Source organism: Pinus tabuliformis, chromosome 3_1 (genome assembly GCF_031772625.1).
Source record: "Pinus tabuliformis cultivar Carrire ecotype Pingquan chromosome 3_1, CPIR1, whole genome shotgun sequence".
Taxonomy (NCBI): domain Eukaryota; kingdom Viridiplantae; phylum Streptophyta; class Pinopsida; order Pinales; family Pinaceae; genus Pinus; species Pinus tabuliformis.
Window position 1 is genome coordinate 210,479,294 of NC_142301.1, and position 16,344 is coordinate 210,495,637.

At 37.4% G+C, this 16,344-nt stretch overlaps 1 protein-coding gene across 1 annotated transcript in view; it reads right to left on the reverse strand.

Annotated features, from left to right (window-relative positions):
* Positions 1 to 817: 817 nt before the first annotated feature.
* Positions 818 to 16,344, reverse strand: part of LOC149186531 (uncharacterized) — a 311,171-nt gene continuing 295,644 nt past the window's right edge. The window contains exon 17 of the mRNA XM_089409379.1: positions 818 to 1,144. Within this exon, the coding sequence (XP_089265505.1) occupies positions 1,079 to 1,144 (66 nt within the window). The 3' untranslated portion in view covers positions 818 to 1,078. The remainder of the gene's footprint in view (positions 1,145 to 16,344) is intronic.

Genomic DNA, 16,344 nt, shown 5'->3' on the forward strand with positions numbered 1-16,344 from the left:
ATAAACATCAACTATATCAACCTTACTTACTAAACCAATTAGCAACCACCATCACACATCTAAGGGATTGTAGACAACACAACTCTTCTATGACATCTAAAAAGATATATAATGGGAAACACCTCCACCTTTCGTAAGCAAACTAAGGTCAACACCCTAACATTGATCATATTGCATAAAAATTGTTGTTCATAGAGCCACATCATCGAGTATGACATTTTCGGTGACCATGCATCCTATCAAAACCGCACTTACCCGCATATCATGGCCGTGTTTGGTACCAATAATTAAATAAAAAATTAATGCTAATATCATACAAATACCATTTTAATGTCCAATATATCAACATTATCTCTATGCTATAGTGATTTTTCTATCATCTAACTTGTCAACCTATAAATTAACTTACAAAAAAACACATCTTCATACATAATCATATAACAATTTCATGTTACAAATTATGTCACATATGTCATTCAATATACGCAAAGTATGTTTATTTATCAAATGCATCACATCAATAATACATTCACAATATATATTACATTAACATCCACATATCAAAACTTCATTCATAATATATATTACATTAACATCCACCTATCAAAACTTCATACTTTAAATTGCATACTTAAAAAATGTAATTATCATTGTAAAAATACATAAAATAATAAAACTTGTATTATCCACTCATAGTTACACGTAACAATAGACTCAATAGACTCTATTAATTTAGCTTTCAATATTAAGCCTGTAAATAACACAATAAACTAGAATATATCATAGCTACTAAAAGGAAAATTGTTGAATGTTATATGAAAACAATATCAGTGTTACTCGAGCACTTTATTTTGCAATAATTTCACCAGAAATACAATAATTATATGCATCTTCCATGGGATTGTTAACTAACCACTAAATACTCATTAACCAATAATTAGAATGGTAAGAAATCACTGTCAATGATGTGATTTAAGGTACCATTCAATGTCTTCGAAAATATTACAAATTGAAAATACCATCCAGTAAGTCATAATTGCCAGAATGCGATGACATCATTTTGTCATAAATTTTAACGTCAGTACCTCACGATCAATTTCTCCATATTATCGCCTAAGATGGCTGAATAATATCGAATTTCAGCCTGTCGTCAAAAGAGAACAGTAACTTTAATGGTCTGATTGAAATATATAAATCTAAGACGCATCATCAAAGTACATTGAAAGTGATAAGATTAAATAAAGCAACTAATAAGTTGAAATAACAATGACTTCAGTCAAAGAGTAGGAAGTCATTACACGGACAGGGAGATATAAATGTTTTTTATAACCATTCTCAATGCTTAAAAAATATAGTAGATCAATATGCTATCACCAATGTTGATGTAATGTTTTTTATAACCATTCTCAATGCTTAAAAAATATAGTTGATCAATATGCTATCACCAATGTTGATGTTTCATTCATTAAAATCCGTATTTTGATAATAATTTATAAACATCCAACACATACCTCAGTGGAAAATGAAATGGACCTGGTCCATATAATGAGATAAATAGGGTAATGTAGAGTTAAATAAGGTTTAAATGGAGTCAAATAATGGTTAACACATTATTAAATCTCAAAACTATTTATAATTTTAGGTGTAGTATTCCTTGAATATAGAGTTAAATAGCATAAAAGAGGATTAAATAAGGTTTATATGGAGTAAAATACTTGTTAACAATTGGTTAAATAAACAGGTCTTATCAAGATTTAATTACATCTCAAAGCTCATATATATTGAAATAGTTATACTCCATTTACAAATGGTGAAATGGACGGATAGATTGGACTTTCGTGGTATTTATGGTGGGTCGATCTTAGTACACATGGAGTACATCAAGGGTTAAAGTAGGAACTATCAACTAAAGGATAGATGATGTTGTATTGTTGTTAACATTTCTTAGTTTAAGATCAGCAAGGGAATTAACATAAACATTGTGGATTTCTGCATGCTTCCAAGAAAATGCACTAAATACTTTTTAATGTCGTACAACATGTCTACTTTATGATTTCCTCCATTTGAAAAATTGTTTGGAAGATGCAGTCAAGGTCTAGAGATAATGAAGTTTCATAATCTGTTACAAAGGAAATTATTTGAGGCCAATGAAGACAATAGAATAAGGGGAAAAGGTTGTGGCTACTAAAGAGATTTCCCCAAATAACCTACTCCATGTGGTCAAACCTACATGATAAGTCGCAAACCTAAGACAACTAGGAAAAAAAGATGATTTAATGGGCCATTGTGTTGTATTTTACCCATGAAATAGGAGCAGATATTAAATGAGTAACTCTTCCAATGCAGCTTAAGCAAAAAGTTTGGCAAGAAGCCATAACAAACATGAATGTTGTTGCATCGCAAATCTAGACTTCAAAGATATTCAAGCCCAACAAAAAGATGAAAACTTAGGGTAAAGTAGAAGCACCACCCTCTATCATCTTGATTCCATCTCTTTAGGTTGATTCATCTCCAACACAAGTGGGGAATTCCATATTAGGATTGCCAATCTATCTTTTACAGACTATAGCAAGTTCATTATTAGCAAAACGAAAAGGTTTTAGGGTTTTTAATATGTTTTGTGGTAGATTTCAAAGGATGAGTACCGTAACCAAGGGTTATTGTTGGCTTTTAGGTTACCCAAAAAGTGTTTACGCCAATGATGGGGGCAGTGTTGCAAGAACACACCCCCCCAATTGATCTGTAAACTATCATGGAGATTCCACTGGACAACTCGTCATAATAGATTCCATAAAATTATATTTAAAAATAAAAAATCTACACTATTACAAGGTTACTTATATTTAGTTTTATGGATATGTAGATTATTGTTAATAATGTATGCATGCGAATTAAAATTATGCAGAAAATAGAGAACAATGAAATAAAAGATCACACATGCATTGACAGGGGATATGACCTGGGGAACCCTTTCGGGAGAAAAACCCAGCTGGAAGGTGATGCCACTCTACTCTCTCTCTGAATAGAAAATATTTGCGAGTACAAAGAAGTATGGTCTATGGCTTGTGGGATACTACAGTGCACAAATCCTTTATATGTGTTTTATCTCGTATCCCTCTCGATTATTTTTGCTCATCTATGGAACAAATGCACTCGAAAGAATGGAACCCCTTCTCCTCCTAGTGTCCCGTTTATAACACAGCTCGATAACCTACTAATAGTTAGGTTTGACTACCTCAACTCTTAACTAGAGTTACAATATAGACTCTTCTAGAGTCTTCTTCATCATAATCACATGGCTAGCCCATTTCTCATGAATAATGGGGGCTGGCGTGGCATCCTCCTGAATTATGGTGATGGAAACAGGAAGGTCAACTTATGAGTGACATAACTTTCACATATGGACTCTGATTGACGAGATTGCGTCATTGGAAAGGTATTTGTGCGTAGAATAGGAAAAAATGTGTTTCACTAAAGTGACAACGTTTTACCCCCAAAACATGTCGGTTTATGCATCAAAACACTTCCGAAAGGTTTCAAACCCCAATTTGCTAAATTGGGTCCCATTAGTAAAAATGGTTCTGAGCGTTGATTCCTCCAATTTTTCCTCTCTCAAACCATCAATATGGATGATAAGCAATCTAATGATCCAATCCAAATCATCAACCCAGTTTAGAGGCCAAAAACTTGCTCTGAAAAAGACTGCTACCTAAGCACCACGTAATCCACAACCCAAAAATTCAAAACCAAACTTCCTATTCTTTAATAGTGATGGTTTGACACACAATCTGACATGTGGGACCACATTCCAACATATAGTTTGACACAGTTCAAGAATTCTTCTAGCATGCTTCCCATCATGGTGGTTTAAGGAGGAGAGAATAGTATCTAGATTCACTACTTTATGTCATAGATGATATATTAGTGTTTTGAATTCATATTTTAGGTGTTTCTACTTCAGTGTGTAGATGCCTTGTATTATAAACATTACTATTTGGTCATGTTGATAGTTTCCAGATAATTTATTTCAATGATTTAATGGTCGACTTCCTATTATATGCTTAAAATTTTGATGTTTGTTTGTAATTTCTAGAATGTAGATGGCTGATGCGCAAATAATTAATCGTTAATGTATTGTGGATGCCAACTAAATCTTGATTTATGTACGAAAATTCATGGTTTCATATATTCTACAACTAATGTGGCATTCTAGATGATTTTTTAATTATAAATGCAATGTGTGTGTGTGTGTGTATAGAGAGAGAGAGAGAGACGCTTTTGGGATGCTTCACTTCCAATAACTTTTGGAAAATGACACTCTGAGCGCTTCACTTCTGAAAAACACATGATACTCCTAGCGCTTCATTTCTAAAAAACACTCCCACTTTTTGCAACGGTGGTTGGGGGTGCTTCATGAGATTTGCAAACATGGTCTATTTTCCACAACCATATGGATTGACATGGATTGGTGCATGGGCGATGGTCTTTGATCAATTTGCACACTAGAGACAACATGTTTAGTGATTCTTGGACCTTAGTTGGATGATTTCATTGCACTCTTTCCTAGGGAATTAGTGTTCTCTTGACAACTTAAGGGATGCTCTTCGTGATGGCCAAATGGAGAGGTTCACTTGCTTGGAGAATGACCTACTTAGGAGGAGGAGTGTTGTGCATCTTAGAGGAGGGAATTAGGCCCTAGACAACATGGGGTAGCTTGGATTTTTGTATGGAGACTTTGAGTACACTTGGGGATGCTTGGGTTACAACAATGTTTGTGTAAGGGGAGTGGACAAATTGGACTACATGGTTTAGAAGGAGTGATGGAATCTGTGTGGGCTTGTAAAAAAGGGGTGTTTGGACACACCTTGTGTAGCTACATCATTTTGGAGATCTTATTGCATATGACATCACCTTGAGCATTACACATGGACCCTTGAACCAAAATACTTCACTTGTGTAGGCCTACAAGTCTTTATTTCAGTTTCTTGTAAGGGCTTAGGCCCACATTGTATTGTTGGCCTTCATTACCTCCCATATATATAGAGAGGAAGGAGAGAACACTACTCATTCATATCATTTTGTGCTTCTTATTTCACTCTTATATAAAGATGTGACTAAGAGGAGTGAATTAGCCATGCCATCTTCTCTATTTTTGATCTCCATTTGTAATTGGTCACTCTCTTAGAAGTTATAATATTTCCTTGATATTCTTGGAGCATCTTGAAGTTTAGGGTTAGGGTTTCATCACTTGAATAATTGATAATATGGATTTGAGATAAAAAAAAAAAAAAAAATCATTTTAAAAGTTGTCCAGTCTGAACCGGTAACTAATCAAATTCATTAATCAGATAGGCCGACATAATGAAGCGGTACAAAAACCTAGTTGAAGGGTTGGTTTGTACCAATTAGGTACCTAATCGATACAAATAGGCCCTAATAAACTGATCAGATCTCACATGTGTGGGAGGAGTCCAACACCAATTTGTTACCTAACCAATACAAACCAGCCATAATTGACCAATTCCAACCCTAACCATTTAATAAAATCTGACATGTGTGGGGGGAAGTTCGAGACCCCCAATGGTGGTTTTGTTAGATGGTTTTGAAGAAACCAAGTGATTTTTCTATTTCCCTCCCAAAACAACACCCCTCGACTATAAAACCAACCCTATAAACCCTAAATCTAAAAAAAAAACATAACTCAAACCTAACAATGTTGGCAATCAATGGTAATGTTAAATTCTTAAAGGATAAAAAGGAAAGTTTTTCAAAATGTTTGATTGGTTCCAACCTTATCAAAATTCATATGGAGAAAGTAGAATTTCATATCCCACTCAAAATTCACCAGACTTGACAGTTTTCAAGATTTTAGGATCGGTAGGATTACAAATTTTTCATTGAATTATATGATGTATGAGGGTGTGAGATTGGCATTTAAACAAGAGTATGAAGCTTTTTATGTAACATGATGTTGGTGGTATTGATTGTTGAACTCCTCTGATCTTTGTGCTATTGATTGTTGAACTCCTCTGTTATCGCCTTAACAAAAATGTACCCTTCACTCAAACCAAAATAATTGGTTAGGCATGTTAATATTCTTCTACCATATTATAAGGTTTAGGAGATGAACCCTTCACTCAAACCAAAAACATTCGTTAGACATGATAGGCTTTTTCAAATTTTACCATAGTATAAGGTTAAGGAACCTGATTCTGAAGATTTTGAGCAAGATGATGTTTGTGTAGCTCTTGTTGATGATCCCATTTCTACTAGAGGTGATATAGTGATGATTTTGATGAGTGAACATGTTCATCAATGATTTGTAGTAGGCCAATGGCCCAATAGCTTGTAGCATTGTTTTTGGTCTCTAGAGGCCATTTAGAGTGTCAATGATTAAGTATTTTTTTGTTGATATGTATTGCAGTTGGTGTCATTTTGATATATTCCCTCTTACATGGTATATAGATAAGAAAAATTTACATATTTTGTTTCTAATGGTTTGGAATCTTAACAAAATAAGATAAAAAATATGATTTTATGTATGTTTTTCAAATTTGGCTCATTGAATCCAGTGCAATTTGGTTCTTGTTAGAATACTAGTTAGATAGATGGGCCAGTTCAAAACTTGGTTTCAGTTTTAAAGATATGGATGAAACTAAGTGCATTTTGTGAAGAAGAGAATGAGTAGAAGATGATTTTCCTTGGAGGACTTGTTTGAGTGATTCTTGCACGTTGGAGCTTCTTTGTTAAGCTAGGGTTTTTCTTGATTCTCTCTAGCTAGAGTTTTGGAGAGCTAGTGGATTGTACTGTCCTTTTGATAAAGCCATGGTATGAACATCAAATTCATCTTATACATTAATGATGCCTTTATGTGTCCAATACTTGTGCTAAGTACATATTTGATTTTTAGCCATCAATGTTCTTCATGCATTTTTAACTATAGCTATATATGTCTTGCTAATTTCACATAAGTAAAGGAAAATTATATTGAGTGATTTAACGCCATAACTAAATATGGTTATTTTAATGTTGTTGTTAATATTGTTAAAGATAGTTTTCAGATCTGTTTTATGCATGATAAAATTTCCCTAGATGATTAAAACTTATCAAAACCATAGTTTTAAAACTCGGATTTAGACTTTGGCTCGACTACCTATCAACTCAAGTTTTGACTTGGACTTGGACCGACTTGGATAACTCAGATTTAATGACTCGATTTTCAACTTGGATCGACTCAAATCAAATCAGATTCAATGACTTAGTTTTCAACTTGGATCAACATGCCAAACTGGGCGAAACCCACTCCTTGAGCCAAGTTGAAAGTCAAGTTGACTTTGTGGTCTATCAACTTGGCTGATGAGACTAAGTCCAAGTCAAACTGATCCAAGTTTTAAAACTATGATTGGAACTCTCTAGTATCTTTTCACATTAGAGTGTCAAGAATATTGGGTTGTTAAGGATCAAAATATTTTAATATTTTGTTATTGTTTCATTCTATATTTCATAGCCCTAAGCTTGAAAATTTATAGGATTAATATCTAGGAAACCTCTAGTTAAGATAAGGGACCCACTGTCAACTCAGACCAAGCACCCGCTCTTTAGGCTCAACATCTCCTAAACAACCACGGGAGGAGTCCCTAAATATGCACAAACAACTCAAGTGCAAGACCAGAGTCTTACATGGAGTCAATTGTGTGGAGGTGTTCTTGTTATACATGTTGCGTAGCTATAAATTCGTAATTGTAGTGCTAAAGTTCTACACAAAAAATATTAGTAGCCAAAATTTGAATACAATATAGCATATAACCTATGGATTTTGTGTTTACTCGAAAAATCCCAACCAAATACATTGTTGTTATTCAATTTAGTTTCCTGCTTAGAATGATATAGCTTAGAACATCTCACCATCCCATCCTATAGAGCCCTTCATTCTGGTTCCAATGAGCTATTACACTAAGGTGTTTTTCCAAATATTCCCCTCCACACAACACCTTTAATGTTTTTAATTAAATTATGCTAATAATAACCCCATTTTATGGGATTCATCAGAATGAAACAAAACTAAAAATGAACTATGTGCACCTGCCCCCGATGGTCAAATACAACAAGAGAACTCCATCGAACCCCATAAAACTCTTCCAAAGCACTCCAAGCCCTCTGATGATGTAATCTCGCTCCTGCAAATTCGCTGCCACCACCCTTGGAATTCCATCCTGACTACATCATAAGGGAAACTGGAAACTATTTATTTCTAGTAGCATCTGATGTGTTATAAGCCTCAAAATTTGCAAGGAGGCGAGGACACATGCATTCCACAATACCCATAAATGGTTTTGGGAAATTACACCCAAAGACAGTTTTATTAAAATAATTAATTATTTTTAATGGGTGCCTAAGTCTAAACTTAGGAAATAAAATAATTAAAGGGTATTAATCAAACTGAGGGTGGAACTTCTAGAAGAAGACAGAGATCAAGCCCAAATTATTTGAGCCATTGATTAGAATCTAATATGGGTTGTTGATTGATCAACGAGAGGATCATAAGAGGAGGCTTGATGGGCATTTGGAAAACACATCGAAGAGAGATCAAGAGATCGAATTTCTTAGAGAGGGCAGCGTAGCAGTTGCTAGAGAATCGATCGAGGAGATTTCTTGCAGTGAGGGGCAAGGATAGTTCTAGAGGGAGATTTCCTGATCCGGGAATACGTCGAAGAGGAAGAAGAGATAGATCCAAAAGAGGCAACGCAGAGGCTACATTGGGTAGCGTAGGATGACGTAGAAGCAGCATAGAGCCTAAGAGGAGATCCGTATTTTGCTGGAGAAGTCGAGTTCTGGGGCCAGAGGTCAAGGTGTGAGTCTAGGAGAGCAGAAGTCGAAGTTCCATAAGCAAAACAATGAACCAAAAGGAATGACACAAGCCCCAGAAGGAGTGATGCAGAATAACATAGTGATTGTGCAGAAACTGCGTAGAGGCTGTTAGGGGCCCACCATTCAGTGGTCGGATCAGTCTTGGATCACCAGTGATAGTATGAGGTATTTTTCACTAATCTTGTGTCAGTCAAATTCTCTGTATTGGATAACCAACAAGGCATCCAAAGATTGTATTCAAAAAACTACTGCTTAATAATACAAACCCTTAGTGTTGCACTGGCTTTCCCGCATTGGGTTTTCCAGGGACATTTGTCCAAAAATAACGGTGTCAGTGTTGTGTATTTCTTTCTTGCTCAGTTTCTTTTTTCCGTGTTTAATTTAATTGGAGACTATGGAGACTCTGCTCCTCTCAGCGTCTCATCTTCATTCCAGCAATATAAGCTTCTTTTGCTGTTACATGTTCAATTCCCATTTTCTTCTCTATCCTAAGCTTTCACTTGAATAGGTTATTCATGTTTTCTTCTGTATCTAATGCCAGATAACTGTCATCTTATCTCTGTGTTGATAAATTAGATTTGCAAGCTTTATTTACTTCCTATAGCTAGCCATTCATATGTGTTTATGTATGCATCTGTTGGTACAGTCAGTATTCTCCATCTATCCATTGAATCTATAAACTATTGAGCATTAGTGGTCTAAAGCCTTGTAAAGTTGAGGGTGTTCATGCATGTCTTGAGTGAAAACAGAGTTGAAACAGTCATCTGACTTGATCCAAACCATCATCCATTCCAATAGTTCCGAGAACGATATTGAAGATTTATATGTTACCAGGCATCTCTGAGCTACAACCTAGGAGAGCTTCCTGGAGTGCTAACATAATTGGCGCCGTTGCCGGGGAGAGGAGACTGAAGCTTAGCTTCCTTGGGAGATGACACAGATCCAGCTTTGATGATAGACAAAGTCTAGGCACTTTTTCGGTTGTAATCATCTATCTGGCGACTCTACTAGAGGATGAACCTCTTGGCGACCCCACTTCATAGTTCTAGCTCAATTTGTGAGGCATACTCGGAGAAATCCTCAGAAGCCACAAGCTGACCGAGTACCTGACCCTGAAAGAATCATCAAAGAAAGAAAGGAATTGCAAAAAGGAGCATCAGGTTCAAGTAGCTCTAAACAATATTCTATATCTCTTCAAGAAAATCCTTTAATAGAACAAATACATGTTGAGAGTATAGCATCTAATACTAGCAGTGAAGAAAAAATCTCATAGATTCATAGAGCTCCTTATTCTTTATGTCCTCCTTCTGTTCTAAGCCCAAAGAAAGCCTCTCCTCCTATCCATCATACTCCTTTAGTCCTATTAGTCACTCCTCAGCCCTCTGTCATTCAGACTTCCAGTACCCTTATAGCCACCACAGATATGGCAGGTCCTCAAGCACCTACCAAAATGGAAAGAATCATAGTGGCTAGGTATGGACCTTTAGTACTGCCCACTCCTGTGAATGCCATGCCTACTGGAGAATATCATAAGTATATGCCTAAGTTCACTGGGACTGAAGGTGTTACAGCTGAGGAACATCTTGATCATTCTATAGCTATGCTGATAACCTGGACATTAGTGAAGATGATGTGTGGATGAGAGTCTTTGTCCAAAGCCTAGATGGAGAGGCTAGAAAATGGTTCAGAGAACTGACCCCAAGGTCTATAGCAGATATTGAGGCTCTAGATGATGTATTCCTAAAGCATTGGGGGGATAAGAAAGATCTACTCTACTACCACACTGAGTTTGCGAACTTAAAGAGGGAAAATGGTGAGTTGTTGTCTGATTTTAATAAGAGGTTTAACTGTATGTACAACAAGATACCAGTTGAAGTAAAACCCACCACTACCTCTGCTAAACTCACCTATGCCATCGCCTTTGATTCTGACTTCTGTCTACTGTTGAGGGAGAGACGATGTGCTACTCGGCTGATATGTAGGATGCAGCCTTGGAAATAGAATCAAACATCATGGCTGCAGAGAAGCTCAAGGGGAATGTTGATAGAAGGAGACAGAAGGGGCGAATCTTCATCATCTTCAGGATGATAGAGTCATTAGCCTCTGAAATCTCCAAATTAAAAGTTGAGTAGCACCCTAGGAAAGGAAGAGTTCCTAATACCTTTGCTCCTAGAAATCCAAATCCATATAGAAGAGCTAATGAGCAGTTGCAGATTTTGCAAAGAAGCAAGGATGCCAATGAAGACCAAAGGGTGAAGACCCCTTTCCAGAATGTAGTCATGGAAGAAGAGCAGTTTGAAGAAGATGATGAGATCCATTGTCTGGAAGACAAAGACAATGCCTCCTTTTTGACCTCAGCTGCCTATGAAAAGTCGTTATTCAATGACCAGACCAGCCAAGAGTGGGATGGTGGAGCTGTTCTGCAAACTAATGATCAACACAGATATGATCTGAGGTCAAAGATGAATAATGCTAAGGAAACTCCTATTCAGAGAGCTATTGTCCCTGCAATACAACAAGCTAATAAGCAGAAACGACCGACAGTTGATCCCATCATCCTCAAAGCTCCAGCTCACGAGGAAAGAGGCCCTTACAAGTCTCCTTCTCTTTTCAGTTTTGAATCAGAAATCCAGAAGCTAAGAATACCTATACCTCTGATTGAACTAGTGAAGAATGAGACTTTAATGAGTCCTTCAAAAGATCTATCCTCGAGGCCCTTGAGCCTAAAGCCATCCAAGCCTCCACTAACTATGTAAATCTGCAAGATGACAAACCAGCTATTGTTCTCAGCCCAATGATTGAAAATTATGATGATAGCTCCCCATCATTCTATGTCTCTCTGACTATTCATGACAAAATCCTTCGTAACTACCTTCTGGACACTGGAGCCAGCCATAATCTAATGCCCAAGGTTGTCATGGATGAATTGGGTCTTGACATTACCAAGCCTTATCATGACCTGTTTTCTTTTGACTCTAGAAAAGTGAAATGTCTAAGATTAATCAAAGACCTAGCCATCACCTTGTCTTAGCTGCCCATGAAGAGCATGATAATGGATATTGTGGTAGCAGATGTACCCCCCAAGTTTGGCATGTTGCTTTCCAGAGGCTGGATCAAGATATTAGGTGGAACATTGCAAAATGATCTGTCCTATGCTACTGTCCCAGTTTTTGGAGGTGAGAGTAGGAGATTATACAGAGAAGCTCAGTTGGATTATATCATCAGTGATGAAAGGAATCCCACTAATCATCCCATTTATGCTGTCGACACAAATTTTGGAGCCTGTATTCTTCAGATTGAAGAATCCCAGTTGGCCTCCATGCAGCTTAGGAAACCGATTTGCCAGATCACAGAGGAAGAAGGCCCACAAATTTGGGACATGTTCTTTGATGGAGCTTTCTCTAAGAAAGCTGCAGGGGCAGGTGTAGTCCTTGTGTCCCCCACAAGAATGCATTCATTTATCTTTCAAATTAACTTTTCAGGTCACAAATAACATAGAAAAGTACGAATCCTTGATATTGGGCTTAAACGTTGCTAAAGAAATGAGCATCAAAGGTATGAAGGTGTTTGGAGATGCAGACCTTATCATTCAGTAGGTGAACAAAACTTTCCAAGCAAAGCATCCAAGGCTGAAAGAATACAGAGATGAGGTATGGAAGCTCAAGGGTTCTTTTAATAGTTTCAACATTTCTTACATCCCTAGAATGAAGAACTAGCTTGCTGATTCCCTTGTTGTGACTGCTAGCATGTTTATTCCTCCTTTGCCTCCTAAATTGACTTATGAAGTTCAGATGAAATATAGACCATCTCTGCCTGACAATGTCAAACACTGGAAAGTTTTTGAAGATGATGATGAAATTAATAGGTTTTTACAAGTCGTTGATGAATTTTCTGAAATGCACGTCGACCAAGAAAATGAAACCATTGAAGAATGCAACCAGTCCAAGCTAAAGGACGAGATTGGTCAGGACAGCATTGTTCAGCTGCCTAGTAACCATATACCCAAAGGATTGGTGCCCCTAGAGAAGCTGTTTGATCATAATGATGTACCTTATAAGCCTGCCAAAAAAGAAAATGAGTCTGCTGTTCATAAACATAACGTAGGGAGTCCAGCCCATCCAAAGTACATAAATCTATCCACTCACTTGTCTTCTACCTAGAGTTCCGAGTATTGCACCTCGATGAAACAATTTGCTGATATTTTTGTTTGGGAATACAGTGATCTTAAGACCTATGACACCAACCCCATTCAACATAAGATTCCACTAGAGAAGAACACCATCTCTTTTAAGCAGAAATTAAGACCTATCAGCCCTCTCTTATTGCCTTTGATTGAAAAGGAAATCAAGAAGTTGTTGGATGCCAAGATCATAGTTCCCCTAAGGTATTCAAAGTGGATAGCTAACCTTGTGGTGGTAAGAAAGAAGAATGGAGAAATCAGGCTTTGTGTTGACTTCAGGAATCTGAACAAATGCTCTAAAAAAGACAACTACCCCCTTCCTAAGATGGAACACTTGCTGCAAAAAGTTTCAAGGGCTAGAGTCATGTCTTTCTTAGATGGATTTTCAGGTTACAATCAGATTGTTGTACATTCAAAAAATCAGGAAACGACCGTCTTCACTACTCCTTGGGGCACTTTCATGTACTCCAAGATGCCTTTTGGACTGATGAATGTTGGGGCTACTTTTCAGAGGGCCATGGACATAGCCTTTGTGGGAGAGAAGGACAAGTTTGTCCTTATTTACCTTGATGACATAACAATATTTTCTAGCACTCACAAGGACCATTTGCAGCATTTGAAGAAGGTGTTTCTAAAGTGCAGACAGTTTGGAATTTCTGTGAACCCAAAGAAGTCACAGTTTGCTCTAGAAGAAGGCAAACTTCTGGGACATATTGTTTCTGCTGAAGGTGTGAAGATCGATCCAGCAAGAGTTCAAGCAATTCAGACATTGTCCATCCCAAGGTCAAAAAGGGACATTCAATCTTTCCTGGGTAAGATTAACTTTGTAAGGAGGTTCATTCCAAACTTTGTAGAGCTAGTGAAGCACATCACTTCCATGCTGAAGAAAGGATCAGAAATAAAATGGACAAATGCTGCAAGAAGCTCTTTTGAAACCATCAAACAAGTTATCATGGAAGCTCTAGAAGAAGGCAAACTTCTGGGACATATTGTTTCTGCTGAAGGTGTGAAGATCGATCCAGCAAGAGTTCAAGCAATTCAGACATTGTCCATCCCAAGGTCAAAAAGGCACATTCAATCTTTCCTGGGTAAGATTAACTTTGTAAGGAGGTTCATTCCAAACTTTGTAGAGCTAGTGAAGCACATTACTTCCATGCTGAAGAAAGGATCAGAAATAAAATGGACAAATGCTGCAAGAAGCTCTTTTGAAACCATCAAACAAGCTATCATGGAAGCTCCCACTCTAATCAGCCCAGATTACACCAAGGAGTTTTATATCTTCTCTTTTGCCTCTTATGATACACTTGCAACAGTTCTATTGTAGAAAAATGATGAAGGTGTAGAGCACCCTGTGGCCTTTTTTAGCAAAACTATGAGGGATGCTGAACTAAGGTATGACCTTATTGAAAAACAAGCTTACGCTCTCATAAAATCTTTAAAGGCATTTAGAATTTATATCCTTCATTCAAAGTGATTGCATATGTACCTTCAACCTCAGTAAAAGATGTTCTAACTCAGCCAAAAATTGACGGAAAGAGAGTTAAATGGATTGCAAAATTCATAGAGTTCAACATAGAGGTGAAGCCCACCAAGCTTGTCAAAGGCCAGGGCTTGGCTAAGCTTATGGCTGAGGAAAATTGCAGTTTGTTAGACATCAATTGCATGGGTTCAAATTTAGGTGGTAAGCGGACAGAGTAAACAACAGAAGAGCAAGAGCAGAATCAGTCTTTGGCTGAAAATCTAGCCACCTGTGAATGGTATTCCAGTATAGTTCATTTTTTGCAGAAGCTAGAAGTCCCTCCAGGGCTTAGCTCAAGTCAAGCCCGGGCCATTAAGCTTAGATCAGCCAAATTATGCATTTATAAAAACCTACTTTATTGGAGAGACCCATCAGGAATCCTCTTGAGATGTCTAGATAAAGGACAATCTGTGGAAGTCATGCACCAGTTCCATTCTAGCATCTGTGGAAGGCATCATTATTGGAAAACCACAACCCACAAGATCCCGAGAGCTGGGTATTATTGGCCTACTCTGTTCTTTGATGTGTGTTCTTTTGTGAGGTCTTGTGACAAATGTCAGAGGTTTGCAGGAAGACAACAGCTAAAATCTCTACCCTTGAAGCCAGTACACGCCAATGGTCCCTTCCAGCAGTGGAGCTTGGACTTTATAGGAAAGATCAACCCACATTCAAGTGGCCAACACAAATGGATCTTGGTAGCCACTGATTATTTCACCAAGTGGAGTGAGGCTATACCCACTAAGAATGCTAATCATCAAGTTGTCATAAAGTTCTTGAATGAGAATATTTTCACTAGATTTGGTTGCCCAACCAAACTAGTCACTGATAATGCAGCAACTTTCAAGGCAAAATAATTGGTGGACATGACTGAATCCATGGGCATTCAATTGGTGCATTCTACCTCATATTATCCTCAAGGCAATGGCCTGGCAGAATCATCTAACAAGAGTCTTGTAAGGATAATCAAAAAATTGTTGGAGGACAACAAAAAGCACTGGGATTCCAAGTTGAAGTTTGCACTGTGGGCTGACAGAGTTACCAACAAGAAGTCCATAGGAAATTCTCCATTTAAGCTGGTTTATGGCGCTGATGTTGTTTTTCCTATCCAGCTGATTCTCCCTGTGGCCAAATTCTTGCAAGAAGAACAGAATGAAGAGAATGACATGGTGAGGAGAATGAGTAGCTTGGTTGAATTACAGCAAATTAGAGAACAACTGGTTGAGAAGTCAAGAATTCATCAGAAGAAGATCAAAGAAACCTTTGATAGAAAGACAAAAATAGACAGTTTTCAGGTTGGTCACTGGGTTCTCAAATGGGATGCATTGAAGGAAAAGAAGGGCAACCATGGTAAATTTGATGCCTTATGGATGGGACCGTTTGTCATTACTCAAGTTCAGACAAACAATACTTTCATTCTGCACAATTTGGAGGGGGAAGGTGTTTTTGATGGCCCAGTCAATGGGCGGTTTTTGAAACTTTACTTCATATAAGGCTTTAAGGCTTTAATACTGTAATAGGTTTTTCAATTTTTGTTTTTTATGCAAATAAACTCCATGCCCAATGGAACACTAGGAGATAAGTTTGTTTTGGTTGTTACTGGAAAGGCAGTAGTCTGCAGTTCTTGAAACCTCATAGGGAGGCTTTCATCCCCAGAAGGAGCCAGTGTTAGCCCTATTGGCATGTGGTCCAAAATGGATCCAAATATGCTCTCTAAGTCTTCAAAATCTTGTAAAAACATGCCAAAGACCAAAACAATCGCATGAGAAAAGCCCTTAGA